This window comes from Hyla sarda, unplaced genomic scaffold (assembly GCF_029499605.1).
Source record: "Hyla sarda isolate aHylSar1 unplaced genomic scaffold, aHylSar1.hap1 scaffold_763, whole genome shotgun sequence".
Lineage (NCBI taxonomy): Eukaryota > Metazoa > Chordata > Amphibia > Anura > Hylidae > Hyla > Hyla sarda.
This window is the reverse complement of record NW_026610787.1, coordinates 132,501-156,037: the sequence shown is the minus strand read 5'-3', so window position 1 is coordinate 156,037 and position 23,537 is coordinate 132,501. Positions and strand designations below refer to the sequence as shown.

General features: G+C 47.7%; 1 protein-coding gene across 4 annotated transcripts in view; it reads left to right on the top strand.

Annotated features, from left to right (window-relative positions):
* The window catches only part of POPDC2 (popeye domain containing 2), a 51,964-nt gene that overhangs the window by 11,337 nt on the left and 17,090 nt on the right, over positions 1-23,537 (top strand). For 2 of the 4 annotated variants that reach the window (XM_056554509.1, XM_056554510.1), the window contains 3 exons: positions 10,735-11,227; positions 13,446-13,554; positions 15,334-15,779. In XM_056554509.1, coding sequence (XP_056410484.1) covers positions 10,746-11,227; positions 13,446-13,554; positions 15,334-15,768 — 1,026 coding nt within the window. In that variant the 5' untranslated portion in view covers positions 10,735-10,745 and the 3' untranslated portion in view covers positions 15,769-15,779. The remainder of the gene's footprint in view (positions 1-10,734; positions 11,228-13,445; positions 13,555-15,333; positions 15,780-23,537) is intronic. The other 2 variants (XM_056554512.1, XM_056554511.1) reach the window with 2 other exon arrangements.

The following is a 23,537-nucleotide window of genomic DNA, read 5'->3' as shown; positions in this document are numbered from 1 at the left end:
TCCTCATGGTGCCCCATGGATCACAGCTCCCCTTAAGATCCCCCCATAGATCATAGCTCCCTCCCCTCAGGATCCCCCATAAATCACAGATCTTCCTTTCGATCCCCATAGATCACAGCTCCCTCCCTTCAGGATCCCCCATAGATCACAGATCTCCTTCCTCAGGATCCCCTATAGATCACTGCTTCCTCCTCTCAGGAGCCCCCACAGATCACAGCTCCCTCCCCTCAGGATCCCCCACAGATCACAGCTCCCTCCCCTCAGGATCCTCCATAGATCACAGCTCTGTCTCCCCAGGATCCCCCATAGATCATAGCTCCCTCCCCTCAGAATCCCCCATAGATCACAGATCTTCCTCAGGATCCCCCATGGATCACAGCTCCCTCCCCTCAGGATCCCCCATGGATCACAGCTCCCTTTAAGATCCCTATAGATCACAGTTTCTGCCCCCACCCCTCAGGATCCCCCATAGATTACAGATCTTCCTCAGGATCCCCATAGATCACAGTTCCCTCCCCTCAGGATCCCCATAGATCAAAGCTCCCTCCCCTCAGGATCCCCCATAGATTATAGCACCCTCCCCTCAGGATCCCCCGTAAACCACAGCTCCCTCCACTAAGGATCCCCCATAGATCACAGATCTTTCTCAGCATGCCCTATAGATCACAGCTCCCTCCCCTCAGGATCCCCCATAAATCACAGATATTCCTCAGGATCCCCCATAGATCACAACTCCCCTCAGGACCCCCCCATAGATTACAGATCCCCTTCCTCAGGGATCCCCATGGATCACAGCTCCCCTTAAGATCCCCCAATAGATCATAGCTCCCTCCCCTCAGGATCCCCCATAAATCACAGCTCCCTCCCTTCAGGATCCCCCATAGATCACAGCTCCCTCCCTTCATGATCCCCCATAGATCACAGATCTCCTTACTCAGGATCCCCTATAGATCACTGCTTCCTCCTCTCAGGAGCCCCCACAGATCACAGCTCCCTCCCCTCAGGATCCCCCACAGATCACAGCTCCCCTCAGGATCCTCCATAGATCACAGTTCTGTCTCCCCAGGATCCCCCATAGATCACAGCTCCCCTCAGAATCCCCCAAAGATCACAGCTCCCTCCTCTCAGGATCCCCCATAGATCACAGCTCCCTCCCCTCAGGATCCCCCATAGATCATAGCTCCCTCCCCTCAGAATCCCTCATAGATCACAGATCTTCCTCAGGATTCCCCATAGATCATAGCTCCCTCCCCTCTGAATCCCCCATAGATCACAGATCTTTCTCAGGATTCCCCATAGATCATAGCTCCCTCCCCTCAGAATCCCCCATAGATCACAAATCTTCCTCAGGATTCCCCATAGATCATAGCTCCCTCCCCTCAGAATCCCACAAAGATCACAGCTCCCTCCCTTCAGGATCCCCCATAGATCACAGATCTCCTTCCTCAGGATCCCCTATAGATCACTGCTTCCTCCTCTCAGGAGCCCCCACAGATCACAGCTCCCTCCCCTCAGGATCCCCCACAGATCACAGCTCCCTCCCCTCAGGATCCTCCATAGATCACAGCTCTGTCTCCCCAGGATCCCCATAGATCATAGCTCCCTCCCCACAGAATCCCCCATAGATCACAGATCTTCCTCAGGATACCCCATAGATCATAGCTCCCTCCCCTCAGAATCCCACAAAGATCACAGCTCCCTCCTCTTAGGATCCTCCATAGATCACAGCTCTGTCTCCCCAGGATCCCCCATAGATCACAGCTCCCCTCAGAATCCCCCAAAGATCACAGCTCCCTCCCCTCAAGATCCCCCATAGATCACAGCTTCCTCCCCTCAGAATCCCCCATAGATCACAGATCTTCCTCAGAATCCCACAAAGATCATAGCTCCCTCCCCTCAGAATCCCACAAAGATCACAGCTCCCTCCTCTCAGGATCCCCCATAGATCACAGCTCCCCTCAGGATCCCCCATAGATCACAGATCTCCTTCCTCAGGATCCCCATGGATCACAGCTCCCTTTAAGATCCCCCATAGATCACAGCTCCCCCTCCCCCTATCAGGATCTCCATAGATCTTCCTCAGGATCCCCCATAGATCACAGATCTCCGTCCCCTCAGGATCCCCCCCACAGATAACAGATCTCCGTCCCCTCAGGATCCCCCCATAGATCACAGATCTCTGTCCCCTCAGGATCCCCCCCATAGATCACAGATCTCTGTCCCCTCAGGATTCCCCCCATAGATCACAGATCTCCGTCCCCTCAGGATCCCCCCCCCATAGATCACAGATCTCCGTCCCCTCAGGATCCCCCCCCCATAGATAACAGATCTCTGGCCTCTCAGGATCGCCCCCATAGATCATAGATCTTTGTCCCCTCAGGATGCCCCCCCCCCCATAGATCACAGATCTCTGTCCCCTCAGGATCCCCCCCATAGATCACAGATCTCCGTCCCCTCAGGATCCCCCCCATAGATCACAGATCTCCGTCCCCTCAGGATCCCCCCCCCCCCCCCCATAGATAACAGATCTCTGGCCTCTCAGGATCCCCCCCATAGATCACAGTTCCCTCCCCTCAGGATCCCCATAGATCAAAGCTCCCTCCCCTCAGGATCCCCCATAGATTATAGCACCCTCCCCTCAGGATCCCCCGTAAACCACAGCTCCCTCCACTAAGGATCCCCCATAGATCACAGATCTTTCTCAGCATGCCCTATAGATCACAGCTCCCTCCCCTCAGGATCCCCCATAAATCACAGATATTCCTCAGGATCCCCCATAGATCACAACTCCCCTCAGGACCCCCCCATAGATTACAGATCCCCTTCCTCAGGGATCCCCATGGATCACAGCTCCCCTTAAGATCCCCCAATAGATCATAGCTCCCTCCCCTCAGGATCCCCCATAAATCACAGCTCCCTCCCTTCAGGATCCCCCATAGATCACAGCTCCCTCCCTTCATGATCCCCCATAGATCACAGATCTCCTTACTCAGGATCCCCTATAGATCACTGCTTCCTCCTCTCAGGAGCCCCCACAGATCACAGCTCCCTCCCCTCAGGATCCCCCACAGATCACAGCTCCCCTCAGGATCCTCCATAGATCACAGTTCTGTCTCCCCAGGATCCCCCATAGATCACAGCTCCCCTCAGAATCCCCCAAAGATCACAGCTCCCTCCTCTCAGGATCCCCCATAGATCACAGCTCCCTCCCCTCAGGATCCCCCATAGATCATAGCTCCCTCCCCTCAGAATCCCTCATAGATCACAGATCTTCCTCAGGATTCCCCATAGATCATAGCTCCCTCCCCTCTGAATCCCCCATAGATCACAGATCTTTCTCAGGATTCCCCATAGATCATAGCTCCCTCCCCTCAGAATCCCCCATAGATCACAAATCTTCCTCAGGATTCCCCATAGATCATAGCTCCCTCCCCTCAGAATCCCACAAAGATCACAGCTCCCTCCCTTCAGGATCCCCCATAGATCACAGATCTCCTTCCTCAGGATCCCCTATAGATCACTGCTTCCTCCTCTCAGGAGCCCCCACAGATCACAGCTCCCTCCCCTCAGGATCCCCCACAGATCACAGCTCCCTCCCCTCAGGATCCTCCATAGATCACAGCTCTGTCTCCCCAGGATCCCCATAGATCATAGCTCCCTCCCCACAGAATCCCCCATAGATCACAGATCTTCCTCAGGATACCCCATAGATCATAGCTCCCTCCCCTCAGAATCCCACAAAGATCACAGCTCCCTCCTCTTAGGATCCTCCATAGATCACAGCTCTGTCTCCCCAGGATCCCCCATAGATCACAGCTCCCCTCAGAATCCCCCAAAGATCACAGCTCCCTCCCCTCAAGATCCCCCATAGATCACAGCTTCCTCCCCTCAGAATCCCCCATAGATCACAGATCTTCCTCAGAATCCCACAAAGATCATAGCTCCCTCCCCTCAGAATCCCACAAAGATCACAGCTCCCTCCTCTCAGGATCCCCCATAGATCACAGCTCCCCTCAGGATCCCCCATAGATCACAGATCTCCTTCCTCAGGATCCCCATGGATCACAGCTCCCTTTAAGATCCCCCATAGATCACAGCTCCCCCTCCCCCTATCAGGATCTCCATAGATCTTCCTCAGGATCCCCCATAGATCACAGATCTCCGTCCCCTCAGGATCCCCCCCACAGATAACAGATCTCCGTCCCCTCAGGATCCCCCCATAGATCACAGATCTCTGTCCCCTCAGGATCCCCCCCATAGATCACAGATCTCTGTCCCCTCAGGATTCCCCCCATAGATCACAGATCTCCGTCCCCTCAGGATCCCCCCCCCCATAGATCACAGATCTCCGTCCCCTCAGGATCCCCCCCCCATAGATAACAGATCTCTGGCCTCTCAGGATCGCCCCCATAGATCATAGATCTTTGTCCCCTCAGGATGCCCCCCCCCCCATAGATCACAGATCTCTGTCCCCTCAGGATCCCCCCATAGATCACAGATCTCCGTCCCCTCAGGATCCCCCCCATAGATCACAGATCTCCGTCCCCTCAGGATCCCCCCCCCCCCCCCCATAGATAACAGATCTCTGGCCTCTCAGGATCCCCCCCATAGATCACAGATCTCTGTCCCCTCAGGATGCCCCCCCCCATAGATCACAGATCTCTGTCCCCTCAGGATCCCCTCCATAGATCGCAGATCTCTGTCCTCTCAGGATCCTCCCCCCCATAGATCACAGATCTCTGTCCCCTCAGGATGCCCCCTCCCCATAGATCACAGATCTCTGTCCCCTCAGGATCCCCTCCATAGATCGCAGATCTCTGTCCTCTCAGGATCCTCCCCCCCATAGATCACAGATCTCTGTCCCCTCAGGATCCCCCCATAGATCGCAGATCTCCGTCCTCACAGATTGTCTTATATCTTCTTTATTCTTCATCCTCCCATAATTCCAGGGAACTGCCTTTATTTACACTCAGAAGCCGTAAACTGTTCCTGGCTTCATATCTCTCACAGCTGAGGGTTTGTTACAATGTGTTATAGAAAACCATAAGACTAGAGTCAGGTGAGAGAGGTTCATTCTAGGATTTTTCATACTGTTACAATGTAGCAAACCCTCAGCTGAGTTAGAAGATTTTGAGTTGTCTGCTCTAGATGTAGGTGAGAATGTTCTCATTCACTGACAGCAATAAGAGATGTTATCGTGTAATCCATTATAATCGCCGGAGCCTTATCCGCTTACTGGAGGGTTTTCTTGGAGCTCCTGAGACGGTTGTTGTATTTACATCGTGTTTAGATTATACCAAATCCTAAGATTATACAGATCATGTGACTTATAAAGCTGCGGTATAATGGTTGTGTACAGATCATGTGACTTATAAAGCTGCGGTATAATGGGTGTGTACAGATCATGTGACTTATAAAGCTGCGGTATAATGGTTGTGTACAGATCATGTGACTTATAAAGCTGCGGTATAATGGTTGTGTACAGATCATGTGACTTATAAAGCTGCGGTATAATGGTTGTGTACAGATCATGTGACTTATAAAGCTGCGGTATAATGGGTGTGTACAGATCATGTGACTTATAAAGCTGCGGTATAATGGTTGTGTACAGATCATGTGACTTATAAAGCTGCGGTATAATGGGTGTGTACAGATCATGTGACTTATAAAGCTGCGGTATAATGGTTGTGTACAGATCATGTGACTTATAAAGCTGCGGTATAATGGTTGTGTACAGATCATGTGACTTATAAAGCTGCGGTATAATGGTTGTGTACAGATCATGTGACTTATAAAGCTGCGGTATAATGGTTGTGTACAGATCATGTGACTTATAAAGCTGCGGTATTATGGTTGTGTACAGATCATGTGACTTAAAGCTGCGGTATAATGGTTGTGTACAGATCATGTGACTTATAAAGCTGCGGTATAATGGTTGTGTACAGATCATGTGAATTATAAAGCTGCGGTATAATGGTTGTGTACAGATCATGTGACTTATAAAGCTGCGGTATAATGGTTGTGTACAGATCATGTGACTTATAAAGCTGCGGTATAATGGTTGTGTACAGATCATGTGACTTATAAAGCTGCGGTATAATGGTTGTGTACAGATCATGTGACTTATAAAGCTGCGGTATAATGGTTGTGTACAGATCATGTGACTTATAAAGCTGCGGTATAATGGTTGTGTACAGATCATGTGACTTATAAAGCTGCGGTATAATGGTTGTGTACAGATCATGTGACTTATAAAGCTGCGGTATAATGGTTGTGTACAGATCATGTGACTTATAAAGCTGCGGTATAATGGTTGTGTACAGATCATGTGACTTATAAAGCTGCGGTATAATGGTTGTGTACAGATCATGTGATTTATAAAGCTGCGGTATAATGGTTGTGTACAGATCATGTGACTTATAAAGCTGCGGTATAATGGTTGTGTACAGATCATGTGACTTATAAAGCTGCGGTATAATGGTTGTGTACAGATCATGTGACTTATAAAGCTGTGGTATAATGGTTGTGTACAGATCATGTGACTTATAAAGCTGCAGTATAATGGTTGTGTACAGATCATGTGACTTATAAAGCTGCGGTATAATGGGTGTGTACAGATCATGTGACTTATAAATAACAATAGCCGACATGGCACGTGGAGGCCGGCGGGGGATTTGGTGCGGCTGTTTTTTCGTTGTTCTCCTGTGATGGACAAGGATATGAATAAAGTTTTATACTGTATTCTCAGAACCAGAAAAATATGTCATGATTCCTAGATGATAGGTCGGTGCTATGAGATGATAGGTCGGCTGTGTGACATGATAGGTCGGTGCTGTGACATGATAGGTCGGCGCTGTGACATGATAGGTCGGCGCTGTGACATGATAGGTGGGCGCTGTGAGATGATAGGTCGGCGCTGTGACATGATAGGTCGGCGCTGTGACATGATAGGTCGGCGCTGTGACATGATAGGTCGGCGCTGTGACATGATAGGTCGGCGCTGTGACATGATAGGTCGGCGCTGTGACATGATAGGTCGGCGCTGTGACATGATAGGTCGGCGCTGTGACATGATAGGTCGGCGCTGTGACATGGTAGGTCGGCGCTGTGACATGGTAGGTCGGTGCTGTGACATGATAGGTCGGTGCTGTGACATGGTAGGTCGGTGCTGTGACATGATAGGTCGGTGCTGTGACATGATAGGTCGGTGCTGTGAGATGATAGGTCGGTGCTGTGACATGATTGGTCGGTGCTGTGAGAGGATATAGGTCGGTGCTGTGAGATGATAGGTCGGTGCTGTGAGATGATATAGGTCGGTGCTGTGAGATGATTGGTCGGTGCTGTGACATGATAGGTCGGTGCTGTGAGATGATATAGGTCGGTGCTGTGACATGATAGGTCGGTGCTGTGACATGATAGGTCGGTGCTGTGAGATGATATAGGTCGGCGCTGTGACATGATAGGTCGGCGCTGTGACATGATAGGTCGGCGCTGTGACATGATAGGTCGGTGTTGTGACATGGTAGGTCGGTGCTGTGAGATGATTGGTCGGTGCTGTGACATGATTGGTCGGTGCTGTGAGAGGATATAGGTCGGTGCTGTGAGATGATAGGTCGGTGCTGTGAGATGATATAGGTCGGTGCTGTGAGATGATTGGTCGGTGCTGTGAGATGATATAGGTCGGCGCTGTGACATGATATGTCGGTGCTGTGACATGATAGGTCGGCGCTGTGACATGATAGGTCGGCGCTGTGAGATGATAGGTCGGCGCTGTGACATAATAGGTCGGCGCTGTGACATGATAGGTCGGCGCTGTGACATGATAGGTCGGTGCTGTGACATGATAGGCCGGTGCTGTGACATGATAGGTCGGCGCTGTGACATGATAGGCCGGTGCTGTGACATGATAGGTCGGTGCTGTGACATAATAGGTCGGCGCTGTGACATGATAGGTCGGTGCTGTGACATGATAGGTCGGTGCTGTGACATGATAGGTCGGTGCTGTGAGATGATAGGTCGGCGCTGTGAGATGATAGGTCGGCGCTGTGAGATGATAGGTCGGTGCTGTGAGATGATATAGGTCGGTGCTGTGAGATGATATAGGTCGGTGCTGTGAGATGATAGGTCGGTGCTGTGAGATGATAGGTCGGTGCTCTGAGATGATAGGTCGGTGCTCTGAGATGATAGGTCGGTGCTCTGAGATGATAGGTCGGTGCTCTGAGATGATAGGTCGGCTGTGTGAGATGATAGGTCGGTGCTCTGAGATGATAGGTCGGTGCTCTGAGATGATAGGTCGGTGCTCTGAGATGATAGGTCGGTGCTCTGAGATGATAGGTCCGTGCTGTGACATGATAGGTCGGTGCTGTGACATGATAGGCCGGTGCTCTGAGATGCGGAGGCAGAACATAAAAATTGGGCAATGATGTCCACCATGCTCAATCCTTCTGTCCCCCAACCTCACATGTCGGGTAAAGTCGGGAGGTCTCCATACACACTAGAGGGTCGGGGGGGTCTCCATACACATTAGAGGGTTGGGGGGTCTACATACACATTAGAGTGTCGGGGGGGGGGGGTCTCCATACACATTAGAGGGTCGGGGGGGTCTCCATACACATCAGAGGGTCGGGGGGGGGGGGTCTCCATACACATTAGAGGGTCGGGGGGTCTCCATACACATTAGAGGGTCGGGGGGTCTCCATACACATTAGAGGGTCGGGGGGTCTCCATACACATTAGAGGGTCAGGGGGTCTCCATACACATTAGAGGGTCTGGGGGTCTCCATACACATTAGAGGGTCTGGGGGTCTCCATACACATTAGAGGTCGGGGATCTCCATACACATTAGAGGTTGGGGGTCTCCATACACATTAGAGGGTCTGGGGGTCTCCATACACATTAGAGGTCGGGGGTCTCCATACACATTAGAGGTTGGGGGTCTCCATACACATTGGGTCGGGGGGGTCTCCATACACATTAAAGGTCGGGGGTCTCCATACACATTGGGTCGGGGGTCTCCATACACATTAGAGGTCGGGGGTCTCCATACACATTGGGCTGGGGGGTCTCCATACACATTAGAGGTTGGAGGTCTCCATACACATTGGGTTGGGGGTCTCCATACACATTGGTTCAGGGGGTCTCCATACACATTAGAGGTTGGGGGTCTCTATACACATTAGAGGTTGGGGGTCTCTATACACATTAGAGGTCGGGGGTCTCCATACACATTAGAGGTCGGGGGTCTCCATACACATTGGGCTGGGGGGTCTCCATACACATTAGAGGTTGGAGGTCTCCATACACATTGGGTCGGGGGTCTCCATACACATTGGGTTGGGGGTCTCCATACACATTGGTTAAGGGGGTCTCCATACACATTAGAGGTCAGGGGTCTCCATACACATTAGAGGTTGGGGGTCTCCATACACATTAGAGGTCGGGGGTCTCCATACACATTAGAGGTCGGGGGTCTCCATACACATTGGGTCGGGGGGTCTTCATACACATTAGAGGTCGGGGGTCTCCATACACATTAGAGGTCGGGGGGGTCTCCATACACATTGGGTTGGGGGTCTCCATACACATTGGGCTGGGGGGTCTCCATACACATTGGGTTGGGGGTCTCCATACACATTGGGCTGGGGGGTCTCCATACACATTGGGTTGGGGGTCTCTATACACATTGGGCTGGGGGGTCTCCATACACATTGGGTCGGGGGTCTCCATACACATTGGGTTGGGGGTCTTCATACACATTGGGCTGGGGGGTCTCCATACACATTGGGTTGGGGGTCTCCATACACATTGGGCTGGGGGGTCTCCATACACATTGGGTTGGGGGTCTCCATACACATTGGGCTGGGGGGTCTCCATACACATTGGGTTGGGGGGTCTCCATACACATTGGGTTGGGGGTCTCCATACACATTGGGCTGGGGGGTCTCCATACACATTGGGTTGGGGGTCTCCATACACATTGGGCTGGGGGGTCTCCATACACATTGGGTTGGGGGTCTTCATACACATTGGGCTGGGGGGTCTCCATACACATTGGGTCGGGAGGTCTCCATACACATTAGAGGTCGGGGGTCTCCATACACATTGGGTCGGGGGTCTCCATACACATTAGAGGTCGGGGGTCTCCATACACATTAGAGGTCGGGGGGGTCTTCATACACATTAGAGGTCGGGGGTCTCCATACACATTAGAGGTCGGGGGGGTCTTCATACACATTAGAGGTCGGGGGTCTCCATACACATTAGAGGTCGGGGGGGGGTCTCCATACACATTGGTTCAGGGGGTCTCCATACACATTAGAGGTTGGGGGTCTCCATACACATTAGAGGTTGGGGGTCTCCATACACATTGGGTTGAGGGTCTTCATACACATTAGAGGTCGGGGGTCTCCATACACATTGGGTCGGGAGGTCTCCATACACATTAGAGGTCGGGGGTCTCCATACACATTGGGTCGGGGGTCTCCATACACATTAGAGGTCGGGGGGGTCTTCATACACATTAGAGGTCGGGGGTCTCCATACACATTAGAGGTCGGGGGGGGTCTCCATACACATTGGGTTGGGGGTCTCCATACACATTGGGCTGGGGGGTCTCCATACACATTGGGTTGGGGGTCTCCATACACATTGGGCTGGGGGGTCTCCATACACATTGGGTTGGGGGTCTTCATAGTATCTGTGGTTCTATAATCTCCTCCTCTTTGTCGTTGCAGGTGCAGACAAGATGGCGTCCTCCGGTGCGGACCACCTCCTGTACACCCCCCACTGTGCGGGGTGGCACTCCTACATGGAGGGCGGCATGTACCATATGTCCAACCTCTTCCTCCTGCTGGCGTTCATGGGGGGCAGCGGAGTGAAGGGCGGCATCTACATCTTCGTGCTGTTTGCGGCTGGTTTCCTGGGGATGGCGATCTGGGGGGCGCTGTGGGTCTGCGGGGTGGATGTGGTGGTCTGGAACGTTCTGCTGGTGGTGGCGTGCCTGGTGCAGACCATCCATCTCCTCTACCGACTGCGCAGAGACTCCTACGGGCAGAACTACGACGCCCTGTACCACAACGTTTACCAACCTCTGCAGGTGCCGCTGCCCGTCTTCAAGGAGATCGCCCACTGCAGCGGTATGGAGGTCCACAGCCTGAGCGCCGAGCAGAGCTACGCCCTGGAGGGCAAGACCCCCATAGACCGCCTGTCCCTGCTCATCTCCGGGAGGTAGGTGCCTGTGGGTGTATATGGGGAGAAAAGGAGATCTGCAGAACATCGCGCCGTCCTCTATATATAGTGATGTATACTGCAGAATATTACAGCTCTGACCTCTACAGATCTGCAGCACATCGCTCTGTCCTCTATATATACATAGTGATGTATCCTGCAGATCATTACTCCACTGACCTCTATACAGATCTGCAGAACATCGCTCCGTCCTCTATATATACATAGTGATGTATCCTGCAGATCATTACTCCACTGACCTCTACAGATCTGCAGAACATCGCTCCGTCCTCTATATATACATAGTGATGTATCCTGCAGATCATTACTCCACTGACCTCTATACAGAACTGCAGAACATCGCTCCGTCCTCTATATATACATAGTGATGTATCCTGCAGATCATTACTCCACTGACCTCTATACAGAACTGCAGAACATCGCTCCGTCCTCTATATATACATAGTCATATATCCTGCAGATTATTACTCCACTGACCTCTATACAGATCTGCAGAACATCGCTCCGTCCTCTATATATACATAGTGATATATCCTGCAGATCATTACTCCACTGACCTCTACAGATCTGCAGAACATCGCTCCGTCCTCTATATATACATAGTGATATATCCTGCAGATTATTACACCACTGACCTCTATACAGATCTGCAGAACATCGCTCCGTCCTCTATATATATATAGTGATATATCCTGCAGATTATTACTCCACTGACCTCTACAGATCTGCAGAACATCGCTCCGTCCTCTATATATACATAGTGATGTATCCTGCAGATTATTACTCCACTGACCTCTCTACAGATCTGCAGAACATCGCTCCGTCCTCTATATATATATAGTGATATATCCTGCAGATTATTACACCACTGACCTCTACAGATCTGCAGAACATCGCTCTGTCCTCTATATATACATAGTGATATATCCTGCAGATTATTACACCACTGACCTCTATACAGATCTGCAGATCATCGCTCTGTCCTCTACATATACATAGTGATATATCCTGCAGATTATTACTCCACTGACCTCTACAGATCTGCAGAACATCGCACGGTCCTCTACATATACATAGTCATATATCCTGCAGATCATTACTCCACTGACCTCTATACTGATCTGCAGAACATCGCTCCGTCCTCTATATATACGTAGTCATATATATACTGCAGATTATTACTCCACTGACCTCTATACAGATCTGCAGAACATCGCTCCGTCCTCTATATATACATAGTCATATATCCTGCAGATTATTACTCCACTGACCTCTATACGGATCTGCAGATCATCGCTCTGTCCTCTATATATACATAGTCATATATCCTGCAGATTATTACACCTCTGACCTCTACAGATCTGCAGAACATCGCTCTGTCCTCTATATATACATAGTCATATATCCTGCAGATTATTACACCACTGACATCTACAGATCTGCAGAACATCACTCTGTCCTCTACATATACATAGTGAGATATCCTGCAGATTATTACACCTCTGACCTCTATACAGATCTGCAGATCATCGCTCTGTCCTCTACATATACATAGTGATATATCCTGCAGATTATTACTCCACTGACCTTTACAGATCTGCAGAACATCGCTCCGTCCTCTACATATACATAGTGATATATCCTGCAGATGATTACACCTCTGACCTCTATAGATCTGCAGAACATCGCTCTGTTCTCTACATATACATAGTGATATATCCTGCAGATCATTACACCACTGACCTCTATAGATCTGCAGAACATCGCTCTGTCCTCTCTACAAATACATAGTGATATATCCTGCAGATTATTACACCTCTGACCTCTATACAGATCTGCAGAACATTGCTCTGTCCTCTCTACAGATACATAGTCATATATCCTGCAGATTATTACACCTCTGACCTCTACAGATCTGCAGAACATTGCTCTGTCCTCTACATATACATAGTGATATATCCTGCAGATTATTACACCTCTACAGATCTGCAGAACATCGCTCTGTCCTCTACATATACATAGTGATATATCCTGCAGGTTATTACACCTCTGACCTCTCTATAGATCTGCAGAACATCGCTCCGTCCTCTATATATACACAGTGATATATCCTGCAGATTATTACACCTCTGACCTCTCTATAGATCTGCAGAACATCGCGCTGTCTCCTTACATCCCCTGTCTGTCTCTGCTGTAGGGTGAAGGTCAGTCTGGACGGTCAGTTCTTACATTACGTGTTTCCTTATCAGTTCCTGGATTCTCCAGAGTGGGAATCTCTACGGCCGACAGAGGAAGGAACATTCCAGGTGAGTGATGTCATACAGGGGGCGGGGCTGTGATCACATGTCATATTATATCAGTGATGTCATACAGGGGGCAGGGCTGTGATCACATGTCATATCAGTGATGTCATACAGGGGGCGGGGCTGTGATCACATGTCATATTATATCAGTGATGTCATACAGGGGGCGGGGCTGTGATCACATGTCATATTATATCAGTGATGTCATACAGGGGGTGGGGCTGTGATCACATGTCATATTATATCAGTGATGTCATACAGGGGGCGGGCTGTGATCACATGTCATATTATATCAGTGATGTCATACAGGGGGCGGGGCTGTGATCACATGTCATATTATATCAGTGATGTCATACAGGGGGCGGGTCTGTGATCACATGTCATATTATATCAGTGATGTCATACAGGGGGCGGGGCTGTGATCACATGTCATATTATATCAGTGATGTCATACAGGAGGCGGGGCTGTGATCACATGTCATTATATTACTATTATATTATATTAGTGATGTCATACAGGGGGCGGGGCTGTGATCACATGTCATTATATTACTATTATATTATATCAGTGATGTCATACAGGGGGCAGGGCTGGGATCACATGTCATTATATTACTATATTATATCAGTGATGTCATACAGGGGGCGGGGCTGTGATCACGTCATTATATTACTATTATATTATACCAGTGATGTCATACAGGGGGCGGGGCTGTGATCATTTGTCATTATATTATATTAGTGATGTCATACAGGGGGCGGGGCTTTGATCACATGTCATTATATTATATTAGTGATGTCATAAAGGGGGTGGGGCTGTGATCACATGTCATTATATTACTATTATATTATATTAGTGATGTCATACAGGGGGTGGGGCTGTGATCACATGTCATTATATTACTATTATATTATATTAGTGATATCATACAGGGGGAGGGGCTGTGATCACATGTCATTATATTACTATTATATTATATCAGTGATGTCATACAGGGGGCGGGGCTGGGATCACATGTCATTATATTACTATTATATCAGTGTTGTTATACAGGGGGTGGGGCTGTGATCACATGTCATTATATTACTATTATATTACATCAGTGATGTCATACAGGGGGCGGGGCTGTGATCACATGTCATTATATTACTATTATATTATATCAGTGATGTCATACAGGGGGCGGGGCTGTGATCACATGTCATTATATTACTATTATATTATATTAGTGATGTCATACAGGGGGCAGGACTGTGATCACATGTCATTATATTACTATTATATTACATCAGTGATGTCATACAGGGGGCGGGGCTGTGATCACATGTCATTATATTACTATTATATTACATCAGTGATGTCATACAGGGGGCGGGGCTGTGATCACATGTCATTATATTATATTAGTGATGTCATACAGGGGGCGGGGCTGTGATCACATGTCATTATATTATATTAGTGATGTCATACAGGGGGCAGGGCTGTGATCACATGTCATTATATTATATTAGTGATGTCATACAGGGGGCAGGGCTGTGATCACATGTCATTATATTACTATTGTATCAGTGTTGTTATACAGGGGGTGGGGCTGTGATCAAATGTCATTATATTACTATTATATCAGTGTTGTTATACAGGAGGCCACCAGAGGGCAGTGATTGGTTTGTGGAAAGAGGTCCCGCCCCCGCGGAGCCTTCAGTAATGAAAAGTACTTGATAATAGATGGGGAGGATGATAGGAGTTGTAGTTTGATCTGTAATGGCTTTGTCCTCCCTCAGGTGACGCTGACAGCGGAGACAGACAGCGCGTACATCAGCTGGCCCCGGAAGAAGCTGTACCTGCTCCTGGCCCGGGAGAAGTACATCGCGCGCCTCTTCTCCGTACTCCTCGGCTTTGACATCTCTCAGAAACTCTTTGCCCTCAATGATAAGCTCTTTGCCAAGTTTGGCCTCCGCTTCGACATCCGTCTGCCGAGCCTCTACCACGTTCTGGGGCCCTCGTCGGAGCCGGCGGGTGAGATGGTCACTGAGCATTCGGCCTCCCACCTTCCACTGGCTGCTCCAGCCCCACAGAAGGGCCCCGTGGGCTCCAGGGGCTCTCGGCCTGATAGCGGCCATCTGGGTGAGGACTCCAGTAGCCTCATTCTAGAGGACTTTGCGGAGCTGCCTGGTTCCTTTATGGATTATGTGAGCGAGGGGGAGTATATGAAGTAAGGGGGCAGCAGGTACGGGCACACCCTGTAAGTACCACCCTGCCTGCCCCTCCGGGGGAGCCTGTCTGTGTGCTATTGTGGCCATCTAACCTGTGTGTGATCAGCTGGCAACGGAGGGTCTGGGGGCTAAAAGGGGGTCTAACTAACCATATTGGGGTCCCGCCTGTCCTCAGGTCCCCTGGGGGCCAAAGCCTCTGCTTTACTATCAGAAAGGGTTAGAATTAGTATTCCGCCCCACCCCAGTAATGAAGGTCCCTGGGTGGTGCAGCTGGATAGCGAAGATCCCTGGGTGGTGCAGCTGGATAGTGAAGATCCCTGGGTGGTGCAGCTGGATAGTGAAGATCCCTGGGTGGTGCAGCTGGATAGCGAAGAGCCCTGGGTGCTGCAGCTGGATAGTGAAGATCCCTGGGTGCTGCAGCTGGATAGTGAAGATCCCTGGGTGCTGCAGCTGGAAAGTGAAGATTCCTGGGTGTTGCAGCTGGATAGTGAAGATTCCTGGGTGTTGCAGCTGGATAGTGAAGATCCCTGGGTGGTGCAGTTGGATAGCGAAGATCCCTGGGTGGTGCAGCTGGATAGCGAAGATCCCTGGGTGGTGCAGCTGGAAAGCGAAGATCCCTGGGTGTTGCAGCTGGATAGCGAAGATCCCTGGGTGTTGCAGCTGGATAGTGAAGATCCCTGGGTGCTGCAGTTGGATAGCGAAGATCCCTGGGTGCTGCAGCTGGATAGTGAAGATCCCTGGGTGCTGCAGCTGGATAGTGAAGATCCCTGGGTGCTGCAGCTGGATAGTGAAGATCCCTGGGTGCTGCAGCTGGATAGTGAAGATCCCTGGGTGCTGCAGCTGGATAGTGAAGATCCCTGGGTGGTGCAGCTGGATAGCGAAGATCCCTGGATCTGGCATGTGTTGGGCATCTCAGGCTCCGGTGAAGACATGGCGGGGGAGGAATCACTATATAACAGTATAGAGGGCCGTACATTATAAGAGCAGAGGTGTCTGCATGATGTGCCAACTAACCCCAGCACAGAGGGTCATGTGACCACTGCAGTCAGGCAGCATGATGTGGGCAGGACTGGCATGTGTGTGGACGTGGGATGGGGGGGGCGTCCAATCAGAGAGGGGAATATAACCATGTGGTGTGATGGGCCTAGGGACAATTACATCTCCATCTCCCCCATAACATATACAGATCCCCCATAACATATACATCTCCCCATAACATATACAGATCCCCCATAACATATACAGATCCCCCATAATATATACAGCTCCCCCATAATATATACAGCTCCTCCATAATATATATACAGATCCCCCATAACATATACAGCTCCCAGATAACATATACAGATCCCCCATAATATATACAGCTCCCCCATATCATATACAGCTCCCCCATAACATATACAGCTCCCCCATAATATATACAGCTCCCCCATAATATATACAGCTCCCCCATAATATATACAGCTCCCCCATAACATATACAGCTCCCCCATAACATATACAGATCCCCCATAACATATACAGCTCCCCCATAACATATACAGATCCCCCATAACATATACAGCTCCCCCATAACATATACAGCTTCCCCATAACATATACAGCTCCTCCATAACATATACAGCTCCCCCATAACATGTACAGCTCCCCCATAACATATACAGCTCCCCCATAACATATACAGCTTCCCCATAACATATACAGCTCCCCCATAACATATACAGCTCCCCCATAACATATACAGCTCCCCATAACATATACAGCTCCCCCATAACATATACAGCTTCCCCATAACATATACAGCTCCCCCATAACATATACAGCTCCTCCATAATATATATACAGATCCCCCATAACATATACAGCTCCCTCATAACATGTACAGCTCCCCCATAACATATATACAGATCCCCCATAACATATACAGCTCCCCCATAACATATACAGATCCCCCATAACATATACAGCTCCTCCATAACATATACAGCTCCCCCATAACATATATACTGATCCCCCATAACATATACAGCTCCTCCATAACATATATACAGATCCCCCATAACATATACAGATCCCTCATAACATATACAGCTCCCCCATAACATATACAGCTCCTCCATAACATATACAGCTCCCCATAACATATACAGCTCCCCCATAACATATACAGCTCCCCATAACATATACATATCCCCCATAACATATACAGCTCCTCCATAACATATACAGCTCCCCCATAACATATACAGCTCCCCCATAACATATAAAGCTCCCCCATAACATATACAGCTCCCCCATAACATATACAGCTCCCCCATAACATATACAGCTCCCCCATAACATATACAGCTCCCCATAACATATACAGCTCCCCCATAACATATACAGCTCCCCCATAACATATACAGCTCCCCCATAACATATACAGCTCCTCCATAACATATACAGCTCCCCATAACATATACAGCTCCCCCATAACATATACAGCTCCCCATAACATATACAGATCCCCCATAACATATACAGCTTCTCCATAACATATACAGCTCCCCCATAACATATACAGCTCCCCCATAACATATACAGCTCCCCCATAACATATACAGCTCCCCCATAACATATACAGCTCCCCCATAACATATACAGCTCCCCCATAACATATACAGCTCCCCATAACATATACAGCTTCCCCATAACATATACAGCTCCCACATAACATGTACAGCTCCCCCATAACATATACAGCTCCCCCATAACATATATACAGATCCCCCATAACATATACAGCTCCCCCATAACATATACAGATCCCCCATAACATATACAGCTCCTCCATAACATATACAGCTCCCCCATAACATATATACTGATCCCCCATAACATATACAGCGCCTCCATAATATATATACAGATCCCCCATAACATATACAGCTCCCCCATAACATATACAGCTTCCCCATAACATATACAGCTCCCCATAACATATACAGCTCCTCCATAACATATACAGCTCCTCCATAACATATACATCTCCCCCATAACATGTACAGCTCCCCCGTAACATATATACAGATCCCCCATAACATGTACAGCTCCCCCATATCATATACAGATCCCCCATAACATATACAGATCCCCCATAACATCTACAGCTCCTCCATAACATATACAGCTCCCCCATAACATATATACTGATCCCCCATAACATATACAGCTCCTCCATAATATATATACAGATCCCCCATAACATATACAGATCCCTCATAACATATACAGCTCCCCCATAACATATACAGCTCCCCCATAATATATACAGCTCCCCCATAACATATACAGCTCCTCCATAATATATACAGCTCCCCCATAACATATACAGCTCCCCCATAACATATACAGCTCCCCCATAACATATACAGCTCCCCATAACATGTACAGCTTCCCCCATAACATGTACAGCTTCCCCCATAACATATACAGCTCCCCCATAACATATACAGCTCCCCCATAACATATACAGCTCTCCCATAACATCTCTGTCTCCCCCATAACATATACAGCTCCCCCATAACATATACAGATCCCCCATAACATATACAGCTCCTCCATAACATATACAGCTCCCCCATAACATATACAGCTCCCCCATAACATATACAGCTCCTCCATAATATATATACAGATCCTCCATAACATATACAACTCCCCCATAACATATACAGCTCCCCCATAACATATATACAGCTCCCCCATCACATAAACAGCTCCCCCATAACATATACAGATCCTTCATAACATATACAGCTCCACCATAACATATACAGCTCCTTCATAACATATACAGCTCCCCCATAACATATACAGCTCCCCCATAACATATACAGCTCCCCCATAACATATACAGCTCCCCCATAACATATATACAGATCCCCCATAACATATACAGATCCCCCATAACATATACAGCTCCCCCATAACGTATACAGCTCCTCCATTACATATACAGCTCCCCCATAACATATATACAGATCCCCATAACATATACAGCTCCCCCATAACATATACAGCTCCCCCATAACATATACAGCTCCCCCATAACATACAGCTCCTCCATAATATATATACATCTCCCCCATAACATATACAGATCCCCCATAACATATACAGCTCCCCCATAACAGACAGCTCCTCCATAATATATATACAGATCCCCCATAACATATACAGATCCCCCATAACATATACAGCTCCCCCATAACATATACAGATCCCCCATAACATATACAGATCCCCCATAATATATACAGCTCCCCCATAATATATACAGCTTCTCCATAACATATACAGCTCCCCCATAACATATACAGCTTCCCCATAACATATACAGATCCCCCATAATATATACAGCTCCCCCATAACATATACAGCTCCTCCATAATATATATACAGATCCCCCATAACATATACAGCTCCCCCATATCATATACAGATCCCCCATAATATATACAGATCCCCCATAACATATACATCTCCCCCATAACATATACAGCTCCCCCATAACATATACATCTCCTCCATAATATATATACATCTCCCCCGTAACATATACCGCTCCTCCATAATATATATACAGCTCCCCCATAACATCTGTCTCCCCCATAACATATATACAGATCCCCCATAACATATACAGCTCCCACATAACATCTCTGTCTCCCCCATAACATATACAGATCCCCCATAATGTATACAGCTCCCCCATAATATATATACAGATCCCCATAACATATACAGCTCCTCCATAACATATACAGCTCCTCCATAACATATACAGCTCCCCCATAACATATACAGATCCCCCATAACATATACAGCTCCTCAATAATATATACATCTCCCCCATAACATATACAGCTCCCCCATAAAATATACAAATCCCCCATAACATATACAGCTCCTCCATAACATATACAGCTTCTCCATAACATATACAGCTCCCCCATAACATATACAGCTCCTCCATAACATATACAGCTCCCCCATAACATATACAGATCCCCCATAACATATACAGCTCACCATAACATATACAGCTCCCCCATAACATATACAGCTCCCCCATAAAATATACAAATCCCCCATAACATATACAGCTCCCCCATAACATATACAGCTCCTCCATAACATATACAGCTCCCCCATAACATATACAGATCCCCCATAACATATACAGCTCCTCCATAACATATACAGCTCCCCCATAACATATACAGCTCCCCCATAACATATACAGCTCCTCCATAACATATACAGCTCCCCCATAACATATACAGATCCCCCATAACATATACAGCTCCTCCATAATATATATACAGATCCCCCATAACATATACAGCTCCTCCATAATATATATACAGATCCCCCATAACATATACAGCTCCCCCATAACATATACAGCTCCTCCATAACATATACAGCTCCCCCATAACATATACAGATCCCCCATAACATATACAGCTCCCCCATAACATATACAGCTCCTCCATAATATATATACAGATCCCCCATAACATATACAGATCCCCCATAACATATACAGCTCCCCCATAATATATACAGATCACTCATAACATATACAGCTTCCCCATAACATATACAGCTCCCTCATAATATACAGCTCCCCCATAATATATACAGCTCCCCCATAATATATACAGCTCCCCCATAACATATACAGCTCCCCCATAACATATACAGATCCTCCATAACATATACAGATCCCCCTTAACATATACAGATCCCCCATAACATATACAGCTCCCCCATAACATATACAGCTCCTCCATAACATATACAGCTCCCCCATAACATATACAGCTCCCCCATAACATATACAGCTCCCCCATAACATATACAGCTCCCCCATAACATCTCTGTCTCCCCCCATAACATATACATCTCCCCCATAACATCTCTGTCTCCCCCATAACATATACAGATCCCCCATAACATATACAGCTCCCCCATAACATATACAGCTCCCCCATAACATATACAGCTCCCCCATAACATATGCAGCTCACCATAACATATACAGATCCCCCATAATATATACATCTCCCCCATAACATCTGTCTCCCCCATAACATATACAGATCCCCCATAACATCTCTGTCTCCTCCATAACATATACAGCTCCCCCATAACATCTCTGTCTCCCCCATAACATATACAGATCCCCCATAACATATACAGCTCCCACATAACATATACAGCTCCTCCATAACATATACAGATCCCCCATAACATATACAGCTCCCACATAACATATACAGATCCCCCATAATATATACAGATCCCCCATAACATATACAGCTCCCCCATAACATATACAGCTCCCCCATAACATATACAGCTTCTCCATAACATATACAGATCCCCCATAACATATACAGCTCCTCCATAACATATATACAGATCCCCCATAACATATACAGCTCCCCCATAACATATACAGATCCCCCATAACATATACAGATCCCCCATAACATGTACAGCTCCCCCATAACATATACAGCTCCTCCATAACATATACAGATCCCACATAACATATACAGCTCCTCCATAACATATACAGCTCACCATAACATATACAGATCCCCCATAACATATACAGCTCCCCCATAACATATACAGCTCCCCCATAACATATACAGCTCCTCCATAATATATATACAGCTCCCCCATAACATATACAGCTCCCCCATAACATATACAGCTCCTCCATAATATATATATATAGATCCCCCATAACATATACAGCTCCCCCATAACATATACAGCTCCCCCATAATATATATACAGATCCCCCATAACATATACAGATCCCCCATAACATATACAGATCCCCCATAACATATATACAGCTCCCCCATAACATATCCAGCTCCTCCATAACATATACAGCTCCCCCATAATATATACAGCTCCCCCATAACATATACAGCTCCCCCATAACATATACAGCTCCTCCATAATATATATACAGATCCCCCATAACATATACAGCTCCCCCATAACATATACAGCTCCTCCATTACATATAGAGCTCCCCCATAACATATATACAGATCCCCCATAACATATATACAGATCCCCCATATCATATACATCTCCCCCATAACATATACAGCTCCCCCATAATATATACAGCTCCCCCATAACATATACAGCTCCCCCATAACATATACAGCTCCCCCATAATATATACAGCTCCCCCATAATATATACAGCTCCCCCATAATATATACAGCTCCCCCATAACATATACAGCTCCTCCATAACATATAGAGATCCTCCATAACATATATAGATCCCCATAACATATACAGCTCCCCCATAACATATACAGCTCCTCCATAACATATACAGCTCCTCCATAATATATATACAGATCCCCCATAACATATATACAGCTCCCCCATAACATATACAGCTCCCCCATAACATATACAGCTCCCCCATAACATATACAGCTCCCCATAACATATACAGCTCCCCCATAACATATACAGCTCCTCCATAACATATACAGCTCCCCCATAATATATATACAGCTCCCCCATAACATATATACAGCTCCCCCATAACATATACAGCTCCCCCATAATATATATACAGCTCCCCCATAACATATACAGCTCCCCCATAACATATACAGCTCCCCCATAACATATACAGCTCCCCCATAACATATACAGCTCCCCCATAAC